This window comes from Morone saxatilis, unplaced genomic scaffold, assembly GCF_004916995.1.
Source record: "Morone saxatilis isolate NCDOM2014 unplaced genomic scaffold, NCSU_SB_2.0 Contig1, whole genome shotgun sequence".
In the NCBI taxonomy this organism is placed as follows: domain Eukaryota; kingdom Metazoa; phylum Chordata; class Actinopteri; family Moronidae; genus Morone; species Morone saxatilis.
In genome coordinates this window covers 2,736,670-2,759,995 of record NW_023339651.1, presented here as the reverse complement: position 1 = coordinate 2,759,995, position 23,326 = coordinate 2,736,670, and the positions used below count along the sequence as shown (strand labels likewise).

Genomic DNA, 23,326 nt, shown 5'->3' with positions numbered 1-23,326 from the left:
AGAGAGAAAGAGAGAGAGAGAGGTCTCGCAGGGATAAAGAGGGAGAGAGAGGGATGATATGATCCCAGCAGCGCCACCTTGTTCTTCGTCGTATTTATTCCCTTGGTTGTGTATTCATCAGTCATGGAAATCAATGCGCTTCAGGAACATCATTATCAGATCCATCTTTTAATTTAATAGCCATGAATGCAATCCATAACTTTCCATGTTGCCAGGATATTCAGGAGACGGTTGCCAGGCAACAAAGGAAATTCAAAGCTTTCAGTGCATACCATTATAAAAAAAGTGGGCGTTAATGAGTCATACCAGTGGGCCCAGTCAGCCCGAGTGGTAGACTGCAGGATCAGACCTTGAAAATGAACAAAACAACAATGTTTAAGTAAAAACAAACACGAGCAGCGTCGGTTAACGACATTATCGTGTTTGACATTGGAGGAGAGACAACATTTGTGCGCTGCTCCACCTCGACTTTAAATCCCAGCAGCTTCAATCATCCATTCATGCCTCATCTGCCGAGAGTGAGAGCGGGCTGACAGTCAGCCAGAGTATAAACTGGTTATGTTGTGACCTTCAGGCCCTCTTCCTATTGGCATTCTGTCTGCACTGCGCTGTAAAAGTAAGGAAAATCCATTAAGCCATTAGGGTTTATTTGGGATTTTTGAACTGCTTCTGCTGCACCGCAGTATAGACTACACGTCCGTCTGCAACAGTGGTCACTCAGGCAATTTGACATTGAACTATGGGTTATGCTCTCATATTTTTTTTAATATGCCAAGAGATTTACACGGTTGACATAATGTTAAAGAGAAGTGGGGCAAGCTTGTGATTTCTGTGTGTGTTTCTCCTTCACTGTCTCTCCTCCTCAGCACTCTGAAGAACAAGGAGCTGTCTCCAGTGATCGGACAGAAGGGGATCCAGGGAACGATGACCTCTAGTGGACAGTCGCAGCACTCTGAGCACAGCCCACACACCCTGAGGAGAGGTACTAAAGCTGTGTGCTTTCTAACCGACAACCAGTTATTCTCATCCTATCCTCTTTCAGTCACTTAGATTTTTTTTTTACTTTATCTGTTAAAAGTTCACTTAAAAAAGTCACCACAGCGACGTCACTAGACCTGAGGGCTGTTTTACAAAACCTAGATAGCAGATTAGGCCGGGATTTTCCAGTTATCACGGCTGAGTTTAGTCGTGACCTGTTAGTCGGTGTCACTAAATCAGCGGCACAAAAGTTACCATGGAGATTTATTATGAGCAGCTAACCTGCTGCTGACCAGACTAACAGCCATTGATTAATCCTGATGCTTTATCTGTTCAGTCAGCAGTCACTGTGATCGTAACTGTGTTATGTGATTTTTACCCTTATTTCATGTTCTTATGTTCTTATCTTGTGACCATTATTATTTTTATAATTATTCATGTGATATTGTTACTTTAACTGTTTATCAAGAATATATATAAAGACGTATTATATTAAAAGCTGCAGGTAATTAATAATTAGTTGGTGTCAACACAGTGTTCCAAACTTTGTTCTAAATTTACTTAATAAAGCAACGAAACTAATTTCCTGAGTAACTGCTCACTTTTAAGGCAAATATACGACTGTAATTTGTAATCTGTTAATAGTTACTCCTTGAATTGTTTAATTATGACAGTTTCAGTTAAGAGCAGCAGTTAGTAACCTAATGTTTTGTTTTGTTTTAAATAAAAACCTCCCAACTTTCCTGAAATACATCACAATCAGAGGAGTAAACCTCTACAATTAAACCACAGACACAAAGAGTCCATCTTCCAAATAAGTTTCCATCACTGAGAGAACCGACAACTCTCTTCTTACTTACTAATTTTAGTTTTTTAATATTTACGTAACGGAGATTTATTTTTTACCGTTGTTGTCTCTGCAGCAAAGAAACTGGCCCCGATCCCCCCTAAAGCCCCTTACTGCCAGACAGGAGCCATGTCTGACCAGTCGACAGGTCAGCCGTCTCCAGTCAGCCTGTCGCCCACTCCTCCCAGCACCCCGTCCCCTTACGGCTTCAGCTACCCGCAGGGATACGCCACCATCGGCTCCCCGGGACAGATGGCCCAGATGGCCACCACCCCGTCTCTCTCCTCTCCACCCTCCCTGGCTGGGACTCTCACCAAGGCGAGGCCGACCCCTAAACCGCCCCGGCAGAGGCCCAGCTTACCTCCTCCTCAGCCCCCCACCACGCCCGGCACCAGTCCCCAGCCTCTGGACCATTCGACGGGTCTCCTGGATGGTTTGTCTCCTGGGGAGAGCATGTCCACAGGTGAGGTGTATAAAACAACACTACACGTGTTCACTTTAAGTTGAGGTACTTTTACTAAACCTGCATTTCTTTTTGTACTTTTACTTCATTAGATTTTAACAGTTTGAGCCAATTAATTACTGGTTACTTTGACAAAAAATATATTTATTTTGCATTAATAATCAACAAATGTTCATGATTTAGGTTTGTTAGACGACCAGCTAGATAACTGTATCAGGTCACAACAGATCAAGGATGAGACTGGTGATATTCTATATTTTTTTCCTTGTCTGCAAATCCCACAAAGTAAATCCCAAAACGAAACAGATGCATTGTCTGCGTATCCAAAGCCTGATATATCTTATTCCTCTGGGCTTTTTAACAACAAAGTGCTACATAATAAGACATAAAAGGCTTTAAAACGAGGTGTAAAAGAAACACACGGCAATATAAAAAGACAAGACCAAGATTTATATTGTAAGAAAAAGATGGAATAAAACTGATTAAATGGGAGAATAAACATTACAGCGCAGTTATAGCACAGTGCAAGATTGGAATAAATAAACCCACGTTTAATTTAGAGGATGGAGCTTCATCGTTGTCCAAAAGCTGTTAAAATAGTCGCCAATAATGTACTTTTTCCTCCTGTTTCAGAAACGTTTGATAAATAAAAACTACAGCTGTTTTAGCAAATCACTGAACCTTTTTTAAATATAAAAATATAAATAATTGTGACTTGTTTTTGAAGATTTACGTCTTTTTTCGGTCTTTGGTCTTTTCCTGGGATTTGTTTTGACACTAAGACAAATATAGAATAACACCAGACTTTATTGGAGTTTTATAAAAAATAAATCTGCTCTAAAACCTGTTTATTTTACATGGGCTGTTTCTGGACTTGATTCTCTTTTTATCGATTTATTTACCTCAACATTAACTAGTCGGTTCTAATGATGCTTTGGTCTAATTTTCCCCTCTTGTCGACTGCTCTTATTGTCTCACTTACAGCGGTATGAGCCGAGAGGTTCAGTGTGATTCTTTGTGTGAGAGGGACTTTTAGGGTAAGCAGGAGTTCCCATGCTAAAGCCTCACCTCCCCACCCCTCCCGATCCCTCTGCCATCCTGGCCCCGAACGCGGAGCCAGCTCGCAGTAGGGTGAGGCTGCCAGTCGATGCAGATTTTGGATCAGGTTTCTGTCTGATTCACTGCTCTACGGCAGCCTCACTCTAGAGCCTCCGCTGGTGTACCTGTACACGAGTCCTCATTATGTACATACAAACAGCTGCTGTGTGCAGTCCAGCTTTAACCCGTTCTGTTGGCCTTTGCATGGTGGCTGAGACTGGTGCAATGCATGGCTTACACAGGCCGCCCTGTCCAAACCAGACCAGGGCAGATGGCAAAAAACCTCCAACCTTTTCTACCCTTAGTATTCCCACCCATAATGCCCTGCTCCAGCTGCCTCCCCCTTCCCCTCCTGGCTTTGACAGTCATTACCCCTCACCCCCCCAACACTCCCACTCCACAATGTTGTGCCTCACTGCCCACCACTGTTCCCCAGTCAGCACACTTTCTGTCTGTGTGGTTGTTCATCACACTGTGGACATCATATGTGCATCAAACTGAGGTCAATATATTAGTTTATACACGAGTATAAACTAACTACATTGATCTCGTGGTTTTTGGGTTCTTGAAAGTGTTCACTGAATTGATGAGTGTTTGTTTTTTTTAATGGTCATTGATCATGTCTGAATCAGGTTCAAGCAGTGGGGATGCACGATGCACGAAGCTAGCTTAACACTCAGCACTGAAAATGATGAATAACGAGGGTTATGTTGTGTTTAGGGTTGTGCTGAATTTGGGGACTGGCGCCTTTTTTGGTTAAATTCAGCCACTGGTAACAATACTAATAATCAGAATCAGATATTTGTCATTTAATCTGCGCACCACCACAAGTGTAGTTTCTTCAAGTGATTAAATAAAGGATCATCAGGGGAATATTGGACATAAAATTCACATTACAAACTAGACGCATACTGAGACATCACTGAGTTGCATTATGGGAACTGTAGAATTTGGTGTTTTTGAAGCTTAGTTCATGCTAGGAACTAAAGATCAGGATATATTAAGCCTCTGCACCACCAATTTTTACCAATATTTTTTAAATCTGAAACCTTAAACCACACGAATGACCTTACTTTAATGTAGAAATTATTTAGAAATATATACATTTTACACATATACATATACACAACAGTATTTTTCATGCTCTTTGTTGGTGTATTTTTTTCTCCAGCTAGTAGATCACAGAACTCAGTATTTCATTGAGATAAAGCAACTATTTGTAACACAGTTTTAAACTTTAACTCCACATTTAAGCGGAAATAGTTTATCCTACAAACGAACTTGGCCAAAAATATGTATGCGGACACCCCTAAGTTACATACTTTAGTGTACTTTTGTTCAGAATGTTCTTGATTTGGGACCTTTAGTTCAAATTAAGGGAAATTTTAATGATGCAGCATACATGGTTCCTAACCTGGGGGTCAGGACCCCACTAGGGGTCGCTGAAGCTTCACATGGTGTAAGAAAATGTAAAAATATACACAGCAGGTCTATATCTCAGCATTTCATTCATTTCCGTGAAATTAAATTGTTACTTTTAACTTATTATTTTAGTTTATAAACTTTGAAGACCTGATCACAAGCTGTATTCACAGAGCCTTCACTCTCTGATAAACAGCTTCGGCCTGCATTAGAAAAAGTATGCAGTTAATAGAACAATGGGAAGGAAACACTGAATTTGTCAAAAAAGAATCCCATTAAGTATGTATGATTGTTCAAAAATGTAAAAATACATAATGCAGATGGAGAATTTAATAAATAGTTACTAAAAATGTCAGTAAAACTCATCTCTGATCAATATTCACAGGAAATAATCTGTTCAAAATTCATCCAAATCGCATCATTTACAGAAACTTCCTGCAGTTATTGTATATTTGGATTCATTGTTCAGTTGTTTTGTAATATGATAATATGAAATATCCATAAAATACATTACTTAATGAGAGAAAAGGGCCCCCTTCAGGAAAAAGGTTGGGAACCACTGTATTTCCTGGTTTTCCCAGCTTGGTTTGGCCTACACAGAGTCCTGACCTCAAACACATCCAGGCCCTCTGGGATGAACTGGATCACAGACTGTGTGCCAGACCTCATCACCCAACATCAGTATTGGATCTCACTAATGCTCTTGTGGCTGACTGGGAAGCAAATCCCCGCAGCCAGCTTCAACATCTGGTGTAAAACCTGAAACCAGAAGAGTGGAGGCTGTTAAAGTTGCAGATTAACGCTTGTAGTTCTGAATATAAATAAGATATAAATGTTCAGGTGTCCACATACTTTTGGCCATGCAGGTTATCTATGTATCGTGCATCCCTATCGTGCGTTTTTTTAATTTACTCATACTGTAACTATGGTTTGAAGTTATGATGACCCACATGCTGTGTGTAACATCATCCAGCGTCAACGAAACCACATCTGGAATGATCTGTTTCACTCTACAACCTCTTATTTATTTTACCCAAATCTACAGTGTTTGTTCTTTCCCTGTCTTCACATGCTCTCTCTGTGTGTGTGTGTGTGCTCTGCCAGATTCTCTCTGCAACCTGGACATCCCCATCATTAACGTGGAACTGGACGGTATTTTTGACTTTGACGGTATCTCCCCCTTCAGGAACTCAGTGGCACTGCTCGAGTCGACCAGAAACAGAGCGGAGTCGGAGGAAGAGTCCGAGAGCACAGTGCTATGACGCCACTGAGTTCCCGCCCACCCCCTCCACCTCCCCGCCCGCCCGATGGCTGATTGAACGAAACCCAACGCTACTGCTGCACCGCTGCACACTCATTCAGTGACCTTTCACCTCTCCAGCTGGCTTACTTCACTCACTCTGGATCTCATCGCCACACCACTCGATCCAGAGAGGTCGGCTTGTTAAAACTATAGAAAATAACAAAAAAAAATGCGGTGAAAGCACCTAAAAGATACGCACAGGAGGTGTTAGCGACAGGGTTGTCAGGGGACTTCTGATCAAACACACAATTTGACATTTTACGTTGGCTGGAAACATTTTTTTATTTTTTATTTAATGTTTAATGTTTTTTTTATTTTTGGCCTTATTTTGATTCACTTGCAATATTGCCTTTAACTTCACACACGAGACTGGAAACAGGCTGCTGGGAGTGCGCTTTTTGCTGCTTCTCGTGAGTGAATTTAAGAAGGAAGAAGAAGAGGAAGAAGAACACAGTACTGTACATCTCTCCTGCCAACACTTTTCTTCTTCTTTCTCTCAATGTTTATCTCCCATCTCGAGTTCCTCCTCCATTCCTCAGGGGTGTCAGTGGAAAAATGCCTCTCTCTGGCATGTGGTGGCAACAACCCCCCCGAATTTCTGTCCCACCTGAGCGTTCACTGTGAGTGTGCCAGTATGTCGTTGTGGAAAGTGCGTGCGTGTGTGTGTGTGTGTTTCTATGTGTTTGGTAACTGTACTTGATGATGTTGCACTGTTGGTGTCGTGGAGCTAAACAGGAATGCATGTTTTAGACGTTTAGGAAAAATAACTACCAGGTTTGCAAAGAGGTTAAAATGCCCAATCACATTTTTCTCTGTATTTACATTCAATCAGGATATCAATCACTGAATATTTATTGTTTATACTGTACATTTTCCAGAATATATGATACAATTAACACTATAAATCAAATCAGATCCTATTTTGTATCTACAGGAGAGCTATAAAGGAACCATTTCCTCCAGATAGAATATAGTTGATGTTGTCAGGGAGCTATTAAATATATGTTATACATAGTTTATGAAAGGTACAAAATGGAAAAGGTTGGAGTGGGAAAAAGGTCCAGTATGCCGGGAAATGAAAAACTCCATGTGATTACACATAATTATTTTGGCAGCAAGCAAAGTCGCGTGGGATTTTTCATTTTTCTGTGTCAAGTAAGGAGTAATTTGAGTTTCAGGAACGGGGAGCTGAATCCACAGAGAGACGACAATGTGCAGGTTTGGTACTACGGTGCCTGGAGTGTGCCACCAGAACATTTGCTTAAATGAATAATTAAAGTGAGTCCAACCCACAGAGCAGCAGCAGGAGCTCTGTTTGCAGCAGCTGTTACGTTTTTGGCAGGAGGGCGGCCAATCAGAGCTCCTGCTGCTGCGCTGTGGGTTGGACTTTATTTAAAGGTGTCCTGTGGAGTTTTCTTGTAAACGAACAAAAAGTTATTTTTAGTGTTTCTCAACAAAGCATATTGTGTGAATCCTTCAGCTCTAACAATTGTTTTGAACTAATTTCCTTCCTCATACAACTTTTGCAAAGCTGAATTGTTTACTGTTTATTATTGCTATGCTTCTTGTACGTTGGTAAAAAAGTGGTAAAATGTTGCTCAATAGCGCTACTAGTGGTCAAAAACTCCAGAGGGAACCTTTAATATTTAGATGTCATACTGCTAACAATTACAAAGAACCATCCTTAAATTATGTTAAAGCAAGAAACAAATTAACAACTAGATTGAATATATAAGATATATAATATATATATATATATTATATTATTATATATATTATATATAGATATATATATAATATATAATAATATAAGACATTAAAGTTACTGTAAGTCCACTACTTTTGGTGGAAACTAGTAATGTAACTAATTAGGTTTTCAAATTAAATAACGCAATTACTGAAATTTACTTGTTACTTTTGGCTAACCTGAAAATAGTGGACAACTGCGGACAGTTGATTTACCTGTTTATGTCTAACATCACCGACCTTACGGTAATCCTCCTGTCTACTACAATAAGTGTAGTTTACAAGCAGGAATGTTACTCGTCGCTGCCCTCTGGTGGTCGGGAGTATTAATAACTAGATACATTTGTGACAGCAACACTAAAATAATATAATAGACAGCTGTGTGCGTTAATGAGAGACTTGAATCATTTAAAAGTAACACAAGAGTTACTTTACCTAGTAAATAATACATTGTATAGGCAGTAATTGGTAAAGTAATTCAATGACATTTAAGAGAAGTAGCTGTAACTAATCACTATTTTTCAGTAACTTTCCCAACACTGCTTAGCAGCAAATAAAACAAGGTGTAAACACTGACATATTGTCGTCTTTTAGCTGTTTTTGGTCTCTAACACCTCTTGAGTGAAATAGCTGTCTCTTTAGCTGCTCCATTAGCTAGATGCTAACTTTGTCTGTGTGCTCAGCAGGTTTTCAGAGCTTTTGCTCTATAAACAGCTGCCTGTTGTGTTCTAAAACAACAGTGTGAAAACGGTGCAAAACAACGAGCTGAAAGGTGCAATAAAAATATCAATTATAGCTGCTTTTAAATGCTAATTAATCATATTTTTTGTAATAATCATCTTATTTGAATATTCTAATTAAAAGTAAAGCTCCATAATGACTCCGATGGCACACTCCAGGCTCCACATGGGTCGACCTGTTACAAACACCTTGAGAAGCGTCGTCACTGAAGTGCTAGCTCAGCTGAGCGAGAGCATGCAGGCACAAGAGTTTGTCCTCCTGCCCTGAGGTATTACAACATCATATCATATCATATAACAAATAACTGGAGACAGTCACACTCCCAGAAAAACAGGTGCTATTTTTGTCAAAAACAAAAACAAACTGCAACCCCAGAGGCAAAACAAGCACACCTCTTTTTCTGCCAGTGGCGCTTCAGTTCCAGCCACCTCCCCGTCGCGGTTTATAGGAACCCTGTGTGATGATGCTGATATTTTTGGTCTATATTGGTGAACCAGAGGCAAGTGCAAAGATATGTGTATATGTGTTTATTTTGATGAGAGTATTTATACAGATATATTTCTGAGTACTTTTTACTAGGTCTGAAGAGTTGTGATTGTTTCCACTACATATGAATCTCATCAGGATTTAAAAAAGCAAAAAAAAAAAAGTATTCAAATATGGGACCAGAATTTCCCTGCTGTCGCATCGAAACCTTTTCAGGAATTAGAGGTTTTAGTTTAAAAGAGGAAAAACTTGAAAATCAGTAAAACTGGAGTAACAAGGTTTGCATTCGACAGCAGCAGTTTGTTATTTGCCTTGGTGGTGGGTTTCGTTGTGACCTATCCAGATTAGTAAAACTTTCCTTTCAGTCCTGAACATCCACTACACATGGCCTCAAAGTCACTGTGCTGCTCTACCATCCTCTTTCTTTTAAATATCATTCACAGGACTTCTGTAAATACTGGAGCGTCTGTACATTCACGTTCTGTATATACTGACGGGAAGAAATTTAAATATATATAAATAGATATATATTAATAGATATATACAAAATACTGTATTGAAAAATATAAATGACAGCGAACATTATAACATTATACTTTACATATAATATTATAATGTTGCTGGTTCTAGCACAATAATGCCACATTCACAAAAAAAACATCAAGTAGAGTTCGCACAGTAAAAACTTTATATGGTACAGTAGCTCTTGTGGCGCTGTCGTAGGCTCAAGGTTAAATCTAGTTTGTAGATTTTCTAAATAAAAACAGCTGATTGTGCTTGTGTTGCAGAAGATTTAACCTCTTGAACCCTGATTTTACCTTTTACAGTTAGAAAAAAAAATCCCAAAGTGTTGAATAATACTGCGTTTTTAATCTGTATTTGCTTGTTCCAACACGATAATTCAACATATTGTGCATCATTTTATACATTTTCCCACAGTTTAACCTGCAGATTTGATACTTCTTCTATTTTCTGTGGGTTTGCACGATGTTTCTCCACACAACCTGCGGCTGTAATGGTAGATCAATCGTAAGATCCAGCAGGGTTTAAGAGGTTAAAAGAGACTCTGCAAGGAAACTGCTGCATCGCTGTCTCTTAGTTTGACTAATCGACAGCAGATAATGAATCTCCTCGGTTCCACAACACGACTGGAAACAAGCATCTGTACAGTCCCCCATAATAAATATAAGATAGATATTGAAGTTTTAAACGTTTTAATTTTAAAATTAGAACATACAAATGTGTTTTTACAAGCAGAAAAACTACAGAATTAAAACAGTTTAAAAAGAAAAATTTGACTTTTTCTACAATTTAGGGCTTTAACTAACAGTTATTTTCATTATCAATTAATCTGCTGATTATTTTCTTAATCGTTTGGTTGATAAAATGTCAGAAGACGATTTCCTAGTGCAAAACAGTCAAAATGACCATGTTTTCTCTCACATAGGACAAAGAAAAGCAGTACATTCTCACAATATAGAAGCTGTTTTGGCATTTTGGCTATAAAAAAATTCAAAATCAAAATAGTTGCCGATTAATTTTCTTTCAATCAAATAATCTATTAATCTAACAGTTTCAGCTACAAACCATACCAATTACTGGGTTCAAAAAGATCCTCCAGCTGAGTTTGAATGCATACAGCATTAAATGCAATCTCCAGTATTTATCGTTTAAAAATGTTGAAGAAAAACTTGCTGACCACAAAACAGTTTAAAAAAAAAAAAGAAAAGTTATTGTTGCAATTTGGCTGTGCTGAGTTGAATGATCTGTCCTGTCTTTGTCTGGATTTTCTGTGTTACAATGTGCTGCTCTTCGTTTTGTACTAAAGGGTTTCAGATTAAGGCTTGTACATAAAGTATTCATCAAACACAACTTTATTAACAGTAACCCTGTCCAACAGAGACAGTCGTGGAGAGATTCCAGAGACAGTTTCCAGTATTACAGCTTTTTGCAAGCATGCCCTTTGAGCACTAAAATACGAAGGCCTTTTTTTTTACACGAGTAGGTGGAATGTACTGGTGATAGACGATGTTCACCTTATAGGTCGCGATAAAGGCGGATTGTGTGTGTTGTGGACATAGTTTCAAGTAAAAGAGGGTGGTGGGGTATTTGAGTACAAGTGTGTTATGACCAATTTTGGGGAGGGAGGGGAGAGGGCGGGAGGGAAGGAGGGGGTGTTTGATTCGACATTGTCCTGTGTGAAACTCAGCAGCATGCTTTTTAACCATGCTTATGAAATATGTCTCATCTTTGGTCCTATATAAATGTGCTTGTATTTATTTTTTATAAGTGAATAGATCGACCTTTATAAAAGAAGATTCAGTGCTGCCCTTGAACTTTTTTTTATTCAAACTCTCCATCAATTCTGCCAACAGTTTGTTTGAGACATTCATGATTCCCTGTTTGTTTTTCACCGTGTGATCCATTAATACGGTACGATCCACCCTTTTGTATCTATAGCAAATAAGGAAAGCACAAATCAAAAATCTTCAGCTAACATGATGGGAGAGAAAACAGTTTGTGCCCAGAATACTGCGCTTTTATCTGACTAAAATCTCTTGAAAAGTTCTTATGACTTTACACTGAAATCATACAGCAAACAACGAAAACAAAGTGCTGCATTCAGGATTGTTTTTACCCATAATGTTTGTCGATTACACTGTGGTGCATGCAGCCATTGCAAATACATCTCCAGTCATCTCTCTTTCTCTTTTTTTTGCTTAAGTTTAAGTTCCAAGTAACGGGGGCCAAAATAAAAAGGGAACACATAAGTGATCAAGGAATCTTTTTAGACCTAAAAGTTCTTTGTGTCAAACTGTGGTGACGCTGTGGACTCTTTAAAAAGTTTTGGAGTAAAGAGGAACTGCCTTTTCTTGGACATGCTATCTCCCGGTCACCAAGTGGAACACAGTGTACAGTAAGATAAAAATAAAATTAACCTCATCCGAATGTTGAAACTATTAAAAATGTTTTTATATTACTTGGATTTTCTGTGTTTTTCTTCTAAATTGTGTTGTTTCACTCAAACAAAAAGTTTTATATATGAAATTGAAAGAAAGAAGAAGTGCTACAGTCGTATATTAAATGTTGGTATAAAACTGTCGCAGTGATTTCTCTCTGCTAGGAAGCCTTCGGTCACATCCAAGGTTCTTTAGGGAAGGCCAAACACATTCTGCAGAGGCATAAAACATTTTGAATTGGAAGGTTAATCAAAGTTTAAAGTGACTGTGACAGCACTGAAATACACCTGAAAGATGTATGATGACAAACAACCATCCTGTGTGTGTGAAAACTACAGCAAACAGCTTCACTTTAAACCCTCCGACAAACTGAGCATGGTCACAACGTGCTGTGCTTCATGCAAAGAAAAGAGAAATCAATGTATGTTTAAGCAGAACAAATATCACACAGGATGAAGGGTTGGTTCACCCAAATTATAAAAACACACATTCTCTCACCTCTAGCGGTATTTACTCACGCAGATAGTTGTGTTTTGTTTGTGGAGCTTACGGCGATGAAAAGTGACATTTAAATTAGAGTCTACAGCCATCCTCTGTGAGGTTGTAGTGCTCACTGTAAAGAAACTGCTAGAAAGATCAAACAACCTCATGATGGCACTATAAAGGAAAAGTCAGAGGATTTTTGAATGTTATTTTTCACTGCTGTGAGCGCCACAAACACATTTCCATGTGACAATATATAATCTTTTAATCATCTTCAAAATGTGGTTGTCTTTTCAACGTAAGTTAGCCTAGCACATAGCATATAGAGGAAAAGAGAAAGTTGACCTCAGGCTACAAACAGGATGTGAAAACTCAGCCTTTCAGTGAGAGGGGGGGTTTGATGTCTTATACTGGACACAGACGCACAATGAGTCCTTACCTTTGACCTTTTGTCCAATAAGTTAAACTGTGGTGAGGCAGCTGCTTCGAATAACTTGTCCTGATCAGAATATACAACATAGCAAAGTGTGACTTGGTGTAGCTTTGACTTCATTTATCACAGACATTAACACAATCGTCATAAAGTGACTAATCTATTCCTGTCAGCTGTAACGAATCTCAAGCCTCTCACCAAAGTCCATGCTGATGTTTAACGGTGAGTTGTACATCTGTAGGTGTTGTTGTGGAGTCTGGAGCTCATCTCGAGCCCAAAGCTCCTCGAGGACCTCCTGAGAGACGATCAGCTCCGGAGTCTCATCCAGCACTAACCCAGGAAGAGCCTAATACACACAGTGTTACTCATAAACAGTGACAGGATCATTTTATGGTTATAAAAACAGACTAAAACAGAAATAAATGTATTTATCAATCCCTAAAGAGGCTGTACACAGATAAAAGTAAACACACCCTAGACGTTTCACCCAGTTTCTGCAGTGCTGACAGGACAGTGCAAACCAGAGTCTCTGTGCTCGCTTCCTCTTCCTCCTCAGGTCTCTTAGCCCCAGTGTCCCCGGCAGCCTGATCTTCACTGAGCACCTTCAGTCAACATCAAGCATCCATACAGATTATAATTCAGAAATTAAAAGCAGACAGGTGACGAATTTGAGGAGAAACGTAATGTAACCAGAAGAAAAGATAAAAAGCAAACCTTGTAGCTCCACTGTTGGAACAGCCTGCTTTGATGGTTGTGTGCCATGAACACAACCTTGGGAGCTTCCAGCAAGGAGCTAAAAAGGGATGTAAAGATAATGTGTATGGTTTCATATTCAGTATAACAGTAACAGGCTGAAGGTAAGGGGCTTCTAGACTTTTCTCTATTCTACAATGACCCTATGAGGATGTATATGGACGTACACGTGTAAGAAAACAAAGTAAGTTGACAGCGATACTACTAATTGAAATCAATAATATACAAACGAGCACACAAGCTGGTCAATATTCAATAGCTTCTTAACTATATTGGGGAAATTAGTACACGATGATACAAAAAATAACTACAACATTTCTTGATGTTATAAGAATATATGATAACTTACACTATTACAATCACAATATAGTATTGGTTATAATGTTCTAATGCTAAACATTTCATGTTATAACAATAAGTTATTATGTTATAACATGAAGCGTTTGAGGTTTAAACAAGATAAATAGTATATAATCATAAAAAAAGGAGTTTCTTGTTACAACGTGATAAGTTTATATGTTATAATAACATCTTGTTAAAACGCAGTTTTTTATTTTTCTGCCGTGGCAGCAATATGCTTCCGTACATTATAACAAGATAAACAGTATATTGTTTAATAAAACAAGTTATCATGTTATAACATGAAGCTTTTCACCTTATTACAAGATAAATTCTATATTTTTAGGAACAATATAACTTATCACATCATGTGAAATGTTTTATATTATAAAAATAAAATCACATCACGTTATAACATGACATTTTTCAGATTATAAGAAGATGAAAAGAATAATGTTATAACGTGATAAGTTTGTATGTTGTAATAACACAAATAACATCTTGTTTTCACAATAAACCTTTGAACAGCACTTTGCATTTCATTATATCCCAACCCTACATCATGTATTGTATTGTATTCATCTGAAGAACTTGGAAAGCATCGTTACCAGTCTGGCTGCTGTTGGATCTCTTGAAGATCTTTTAAAACAGAAATCAGAACCTCCCTGGACGACTGGAAGAGATTCACACAGAAAACTTTAAATGCAAGATCACAAACCATCACAGTGAGTATTTATTTACAGTAAAACTTACTTCAATGATATGCAGCAGGCAGGATGGATAAATTAACAGCAGGCCGGTCATATGATCCCGCATGTACTCCTTGCTTAACTGAAAGTGGAGTTTTTCATAATGAGCTGCATGGAAACAAACAACAGAACAGTGTATCAGTCAGTAGACAACATAAAAGCACAGCTCTGTTGTCAACACACAGTTTCCTGGGGCTTTTATTGTGGGCTTTCTATTCTAATTTTTGTCAGCAGCAACCACAAAAAGCTCTTAAAGGACGCCCTGCAGACTCATTCACATACCGAGGTGTGAAAGCTTTAAAAACAAGACAGAACTTTATGTTTTGGTGATTTTAAGTGAAGTTAGTTTCCCTTAAATCCACTGTACAGTTAGCAAATAGCGTAGATCCAAACATTTGTACTATCAATGAGATTACCATCTCCCTTCAATTTCCCTTGAAGGAAAACTGGATTCAATTGGTATCAGGTGATTAGTTCATTGATTAGAATGACAGTGGACTAGTGACGCCTTATTATCAAGCACTCAGCTATTGTGCTGTCGGTCTTTGAAGCTCTAAGGTAATTGCTGGCTGACCTCCCAGTTCTGTCCTGTCAGCGAGATGGTGGGGGAGCCGAGCAATCACTATCAGCCGCTGTAGCACGATCTTCTGTAGAGACAACGAAGAAAAGAGCGTCAACACAAAGTCCTAAAAAACACCTGCGGAGTGTCACACATTAAACACATACAGGAGCAAAAAACAGATCACGTATTAAATTATACGGCTTTATTTTAATATATACTGAGGCACAAATAACAAGATTACTAAAAAAGGGTTGTACATTTCTCAAATATTAGTGTCTGTCAGTAAAAGGTGTCATGATCTGCAGTATTTATCTTAAAACTGTCAACTCCTCTCCTCTTTATTTAATTTAATACGAACCACGTCCTCTTCTGAGTCCTTCCTCTTTGCCATAAGCAGGTGAAATAAACTAGTCCCAGTTTCCTCCTCTTTCTTTTCCTCTGCATTAATTTCCTCCATCGTACTCGCTCACTCTTTTTCTCCAGCTCGAGCACTGAGTGAGTGCAGCCCTAGCGAGCTGTGTGCGCCCTCCGTGTTTATAAAAGCTTATATCCTAGAAACCCATTGTTCCCGAGATGCCCGCTGCCCTCTGATGCAATTACAGATATACACACACGGTAAAGAGCCAATCCCCAGCTGGGACAGCCTTGTATTTCAGGTGAAGAAGGCCAATAGGAGGAGGACTTGTACATATGGGGATGGCAGAGGACAAAGCATTCAACATGAGGAAGGCATAAAGGGAAAAAGACTCTATTTCTCTTTTGGTTTAGTCTGAAAAAATAATCTAAAAAACTCAATTTCAATGTCATCGAACCCTCAGACTGTATCTACACTCATCACTTGCACATTCACCTACCAGATTATCACTCAGACAGAGAATTTTCTATTAAAATGAATTAAATAATCTTTGTCATTCAAATATGGAGTCAGGAGTGTAAAAACACTGTTGTGCTATAAAAAACAGACTTATTTGGCACGTTTTGTATGCTTTTCCCTCCTATGTTGGTGCAAAACATTATAAAACCCATTTCACTTTAATATATTTAGTGGTGGAAAGTACATTTATTTAAACACTGTATTTAAGTACAATTTTGAGGTACTACTTGAGCAACAATAAAGTGATGTATCTACTTATTAATGCATCAACAGTTATAATAAATAATACATATTAATCTAAAGAGTAATGTTACATTTTGTACTAGTATATTTTAATGCATCGATATTTTTAAACCTAAAATTTTGAATACAGGACTTTTACTTGCAACCGGATATTTCTACACTGTATTTGTAGTTTTATTGTGAAAGGTCTAAGCCCTTCTTCCACCACTGTATTTCTATATTATATTATACATTTATATTATTTAAATATTTAGGGACGCTGTCACGATATCTCATTAAATAAATAACTATGTTCAGTGATAGTTGTCCAATGTTTTTGGGTCTTATTCTAAGTAACCACCAGCAGCTTCAGCTCGGTGAGCACACAAACCTCTCTCATCGTCCCGTTAAACACTTCAAACATTGTCACTGTCCTGTTCTCTTCCTCCCAGGACCTGAACGAGAAGCTTCTGTACCTTTGGACAGCAGACATGACTCAACTCATATATTAATATAGATGATATAACTAATTATATTCTCTCTGTTTGCTCAACTTTAGACGTTTGGGGGTCTCTCCGCTGTTTGTGGGTTGCCGTGGCAACAAGTCACGTCCCGACGCGTTTGACGTCACAGAAAACGCAGGCGGGTTTAATAATAATAATAATAATAATAATAATAATAATAATAATAATAATTATTATTATTATTATTATTATTATTATTATTATTATTATTATTATTTATAAGCGGTAGTTTACAAGCGCTTTTCTAGATACTCAAAGACTACTTTACCTCCAGAAAGACGATTTAAACATCCACGAAAACAAACATGAGCAGAGTCAGTCAAAGAAACAACTGAAAAACACATAGAATTCTAAGGCTACTCTTAAAAAAGGAACAATTAGTTGAATGTGTCCAGCCGTATGTCCTGTTAGTTCAAGAGAGCGATTGAAAATTTAGGGCAAAATGTTAAACAAATAACAACAAATAGTTAAAATCATAAAACAATTAAAGGTACACATTTTGACTTTTTATTTCAGTATTTTGACTTAAATAAGAGATATTTCTGACTTTGGAAGTCTTACATTTGGACTTTATATTGGAATCATTATATCACATCATCATATTTTATAATAGTTTGGTCCTCTTTATTTAAGATTATAACGATCTCATAATTCAATCGATCATTGTAGATTTTTACATTTATAAAACTTTGACAATCAAAATTTGACTTATTAAACCTTACAGAAACATTCACCATATTCTTCTATTAAGGGTTAAATTTAATCTTATCATTTTTTTCAAACAAAAAATACAACAAATAGTTTATAAAATTAGAAAAATAAATTTAAAAGGTACACATTGTGACTTGTTATTTCAGGTTTGACTTAAAGTGCTTTTGAACTTATTATTTATTCTAAAAAGATTTATTTCACTCTTACATGATAATCTGACTTGAAGTTAAAATTTGGACTTTATATTCTCATCATTTTAATAATTTATAACATATTATTTATATAGATTTGGTCCCCTTTATATTTAAGAATTTTACAACTCTCATAATTCTGACTTTGGAGTTAAAATTTGACTATCGAATCTGATCATTTAGATTTTTACCATGGCAACAGCACGTGATTGAATGCCTCCCTTTTCAGTGTACAAGCACTCATTTCTGAAAATGTAGAAAATGACAACTGACTTTTGACTTTCACCTTGTTCCTATTAGTTCAAAATATCATTTACATTACCAAAAACTCAATGTAGAAAAACAGCAACAAAAAAACTCTCACTTACAGCATAAACTATAAATTGGTGCTATACTACAAAATTTATGAAAAATAAACAGAAATAAAGCTGCAAGCAGCGATAACGGGCCCTAGCACTTCCCACGCAACTCGGGGTGTGCTGCGGCCATGTCACGTGCCATCGTAACACGCGACGGACCACAACATGAAAATTTCACGTAGAATCTGATCAAAATCGCCACGCAACGCTACTTCCTTGGCTGCCAGTTAGGTGGCGCTATCACTATATCTTCATTATCACATAGAAGTGTTCATTGGGACTCTTATCAGACAGAGTGAAGTTTGGAGCCCAATGGACAGATTGTCACATTCAATTATTGCAAACTTTGTGTTTTGTGTGGTACATTACAAAATTTTGACGCCACGCCAGAAAACACTATTCTCTCCCTCACCACATTTCGAATCACATTATCTATAAACAACTTGTGTTTTTGCATTTATAAGTATACAATTTCAGTCTGGATTCTGATATTTCTTGCTGCTATCATGAGTGGAACCATGGATGTGATAAAAATACTGGCATTCGCTTTACCACTAGCTGACGCTCTCCACTATAACTGATGTATTCTCATTATCACGATAGACGTGTTCAGAGCGGACTCTTATCAAACATGTGAAGTTTAGTTGGAGATCGGCATCATGTCGCAGAAGTTATGGACAAAATCCCTCTTTCATGCGAGTCGTTGAAATTGTACACCATGCCACAGGGACGCTGTTCGTCTAAATTAGTTCTACACTTGTTTTGAACTCGTCTAATGTCTCTTTAGTATATGGTTGTGTCCAAGATTTGAACTCGACCGATCAATTCCCAAGAGGAGGAGTTCAAATATACAACATGTGCAAATCGCCAAGAAGTCGCCGCTAAATCCAACCATGGCATACTTCCTGTTGGGTTTTGCGACTATCGCGCCCACTGATTTTTTGTTCGTCTGATAAGGATCTACGCATGTCAGATCTTTGTGCATCATCGGTGAATAGGCCCAGATGTACAGTTTAGGGGTCCCTGAGTGGCCATTTTGCCACGTCATAGTGGCCCCTAGAAAATGGACTATTTTCGCCACGACTGACATGTGCCGCGTTCAATGATTCAGAGCACCTTGCAGCCTCCAAATATGCAGTCGCCAATGGGCTAAAAATCTACCGTGAATTAATCCATTTTTAATACATTTTGGTAAGTAGAATATAAGATCTTCTAAATACATTAGACCTTCAGCTCTCTGGCTCGTCCTCAAATAATCAATGACGCTGTAATTCTATCAGGTCACTGGTTAAAGATCTTGTTGTTTATAACTACTGGTGAATCTTTGTGACCTCGGTATACCAATACTCAATGACGCACAACACTAAAGAAAACACACAAAGGAAAACATTGTACAGATAGCTAACAGCCAGACTACCAGAGCAGATTTTAACTTCTGTAGAACTTTCTTCATCAACACCAAGAAGACACGTTTTAAATATATGATTATCTATAAAATAGTACAACTTATTTCGTTTTCTGCAACATCCAAATCGAATGTGTCTTATAATCACGTATTATCTCTCTGCTGCAGGTACTTTTCACTGCTTGTTGGCCGAGAGTCCTCCACTGACTCAGACTCATGACAGACTGCACAGGAATGCGATCCATCATCGTAATCAGAATCTTCACCAGCTTTCAATCACTCTCCTGCAATTTAGTTACTACTAACGTAACGCTAACACAAACATCCTGTCTGCTGCTGTCCTTCACAATGAACACACTTCAACTGCAGGACAAAACAAAGGTGCTTCTTAATTGTGAAGCAGTCCACAGGAAGCACTAAATGTACATTTGTCAGCTGACAGTTTTAATAACAGCACGCTTTTACTAGTAGCAGAGTGATTTGTACCACTGTGGTATTAGTACTTTTACTGCAGTAAAAGATTGTGAGCCTACTTTCTTCCATCACTAAAACCCAACAGCGGAAAAGCTGAAAACGTGCAACAAACTTCAATGTTTCCTCAAGAGTCGACTTCTTCCTCAGGTTTTCTCTAAATCGAAGCTTTCAAATAGAAAAATCCTGCGGGGGCACAGGTTAACTCACTAAAATAATCATAACTAATAAATAAAAAGCCAAATATTCGGTAGGACAAAGCAAACACTGCTCACATGTGGTTTGATCACCAATAGCCAACACACAGGAAGAGTGACGGCTCTTTCTGCTCAGAAGAAACATAGATATTTGACTGCTGATAGAGCGATCGGTTCCTGTACGCAAAGTTAAACAGTGGCGGACTGAAAAGGGTTATACAAAGAGGGGAAAAATTTAAAATTTATACCTAAAAATGGCAATGTATGTCGGGAAGATCAGTCTGTTAATTGGAAAATAAAGGTCATAATTATATAATTTTCAGCCTAAATAGACAATTATATAATAGAAATTAATGAAATGCTTGAACATTTATAGGGTATTTCAATTTAAGAATTAAACTGCAGACCACACACTGTCAAAACATCACCTTTTAATGGACAAAAATTATTAACAAAAAAAGACCATCGGAAACAAAATAAGTTTAAAATCAGTTTAAAGCAGTTTTTAAAATAGTTTAAAATAGTTTAAATCAGTTTAAACAGTTTAAAATATTTTAAAATAGTTTAAATCAGTTAAAGCGTTTAAAATAGTTTAAAATAGTTCAATCAGTTTAAAAGCAGTTTAACACAACATATTTAAAAAAGTTTAAATCAGTTTAAGCAGTTTAAAATAGTTTTTAAAATAGTTTAATCAGTTAAAGCAGTTTAAAATAGTTTAAAATAAGTTACAATCAGTTAAAATCAGATTAAAGCAGTTTAAATCAGTTTTAAATAGCAGTTTAAAATAGTTAAATAGTTTAATCAGTTTAAAGCAGTTTAAAATAGTTTAAAAATAGTTTAAATCGTTTAAAGCAGGTTTAAAATAGTTAAAATAGTTAAAATCAGTTAAAAATCAGAAATTAAAGAGTTTAAATCAGTTTAAAAAGCAGTTAAAGCAGTTTCAAAGCATTCAGCAGTTTAAATCAAGTGGTGCTGCCATCAAGAGAGAAAGTGATTATGAGTCAGAGGGAAAAACCAAAAACATTTTCTCATAAAATATGATCCAAGTTTTCACAAAAATTCAGTCACATAGTTGGTGTGTGTGCTCAGTAGCGTAAAGGCGTAACACTCGTCCCCGACCCGGCAGCCAAAAGTTCCACAGTGCAAGAAAACACAGAGTACAGACGGAAAGCATCCAACCGCTGTTACAGTCACGTGTAACCATCAGCCATGATCCTCCCGCTGAAGCTGATTGTGAGGTGGAACCAGTACGACAAATGGGCTTTAGGTCAATAATAAGTAATCTAATAGATGACCTCGTTTATTTCAGGGCACTTATGTTAAGCAGTCTGTGTCTGTTTTATACACTACTGTGACAGAGTCAGGCACGGTAATAGCTCCGTAAAAGGTCCAACCTCTTCCTGTACGCAGACAGACACTGAGGAAGCAGCACACTGAGCGACATCGAGAGCAGACAGCAAGACAAGACGGGCAGACACGACGTTCTAACCTGACATGGAACACCTGTCTGGTGCTCGTTGCTGTTGCTGTGGAGCTCCAGGTAGGACTCTGCTGTGAAAGATGCGTGAAATACTTCTGTGCTCCTCTCTCAACACACAACACACCACACACACAACACATATATCACCTTAATGATCACTGAAAGCGAAAAAAAAAGGAAAACACTCGATAAGAAGCCAATACATGGGAGTTGTACACAGTAAAGGTTTTAATCCTTCCGATGTTTCATCGAATCAACCCAGTTTTTTAATGAACTCTTTTAGTCGCAATGTTTCTTCCTTCTTTTTTAAAGTCAATTACTCTCTGCAATAATTTCAGTGGTGTCAGAAAAGGGTGTGTGTAGCTGCTGTGTAGCGTACTGCTCACTGAGCGAGTGTTGTGCAAAATAAAAACAGAGATATCTATAACATATATATAATATTATTCTGTATATTATTTAACTAATAAAATAATAAATAAATAATGAACAACAATATATATTAAAAGTAGTTTATATAGAAGTAGCTGTAATCTGTAATCTTGTCACCAGATTCTGATCAATGAACATTTATCAGAGGGAAGATGTTTCACAGAAATGCAACTTCAGAGAGTTTAACTGCAGGACTCAACATCACCCTTTAATGGACCCATCAAAAGAAACAACTAACTGTGTCTGGTGCAAATTAATTAAAGTTTGCCTATCAAAAGTGTTCCAGTCTGCTGACTCGTGTTCATTCACATTGTTCATCTCAACTATAGTCAAATTGGTAAAAGGTTCCAAGAGCTCCAGAAACTTGGATTAGACTGTCCTCTTTATAAATGCTGCTTCATACTGATGAGTATTTTCTGATTTTCTCCTCAGCACTGCAGACTGAAGGACACCAACTCAGCAGGTAAATAAGAAGAAAAGAGAAGTAAAGAATGTCTTTGTGTGGAGAGCAAAGATTGTGGAGTACCTGAGCAGAAGGAAGAATAATGAATCTGCAGATGATGATGTTGTTTTTAATTGCTTTGGAAGTGTTTAAAATGGATTCCAGTGTTCCATGTTATTCAGTAATCAGCTTTATTGGGAACTGTTGGATCACTGCTCAGTGTAGAAGGGAGCTGCCAGCTCTGATTGGTTTCTTTTCTGTTCTGATGAAACTCACTTATCTTTTCACTGATGATCTCTTGTTTCTGCTTAGAGTCGAGGCAGTTCAGGTTGGGGGAGGAGACAGTCGCTGTGCAGGAACATTGAGCGTAAACATGACGGAGACTGGAGACCAGTGGGGGATTATTCTGGGACCTGAAGGCAGCAAAATGTTGTCTGTAGAACATCTGGACTGTGGTTTCTGCCTGTTTCTGTAGAAGTGAGAAAGGAGTCTTCAGACAGACCTGGTTGGTGGATCGACTCTGAACTGTGTTCAGTCTGGATGCTCCTCTGAGGGAGTGTGCATCATCACGTTCCTCTTCCTTCATCCTGACTCTCACCTGTTGCAGGTACGCCCATCAGTGACATCATCATGACATAATTTAATGAAGTAATGTAAC

The 23,326-nt window shown here is 37.8% G+C and overlaps 1 protein-coding gene and 1 pseudogene across 1 annotated transcript; one reads left to right on the top strand and one right to left on the bottom strand.

The window, feature by feature from the left end:
* LOC118333424 overlaps positions 1-7,834 on the top strand; it is a 38,159-nt pseudogene extending 30,325 nt beyond the window's left edge.
* A 5,103-nt stretch (positions 7,835-12,937) lies between these two features.
* Positions 12,938-17,021, bottom strand: LOC118325384 (testis-expressed protein 47). Its single transcript, XM_035658044.1, has 8 exons — positions 16,851-17,021; positions 15,376-15,448; positions 14,806-14,909; positions 14,661-14,725; positions 13,675-13,753; positions 13,434-13,562; positions 13,159-13,306; positions 12,938-13,026 (listed from the first exon to the last, which is right to left on the bottom strand). The coding sequence occupies exons 1-8, from the start codon at positions 16,950-16,952 to the stop codon at positions 12,989-12,991; spliced, it is 738 nt and encodes a 245-aa protein (XP_035513937.1). The 5' UTR covers positions 16,953-17,021; the 3' UTR covers positions 12,938-12,988.
* Between the last annotated feature and the right edge of the window lie 6,305 nt (positions 17,022-23,326).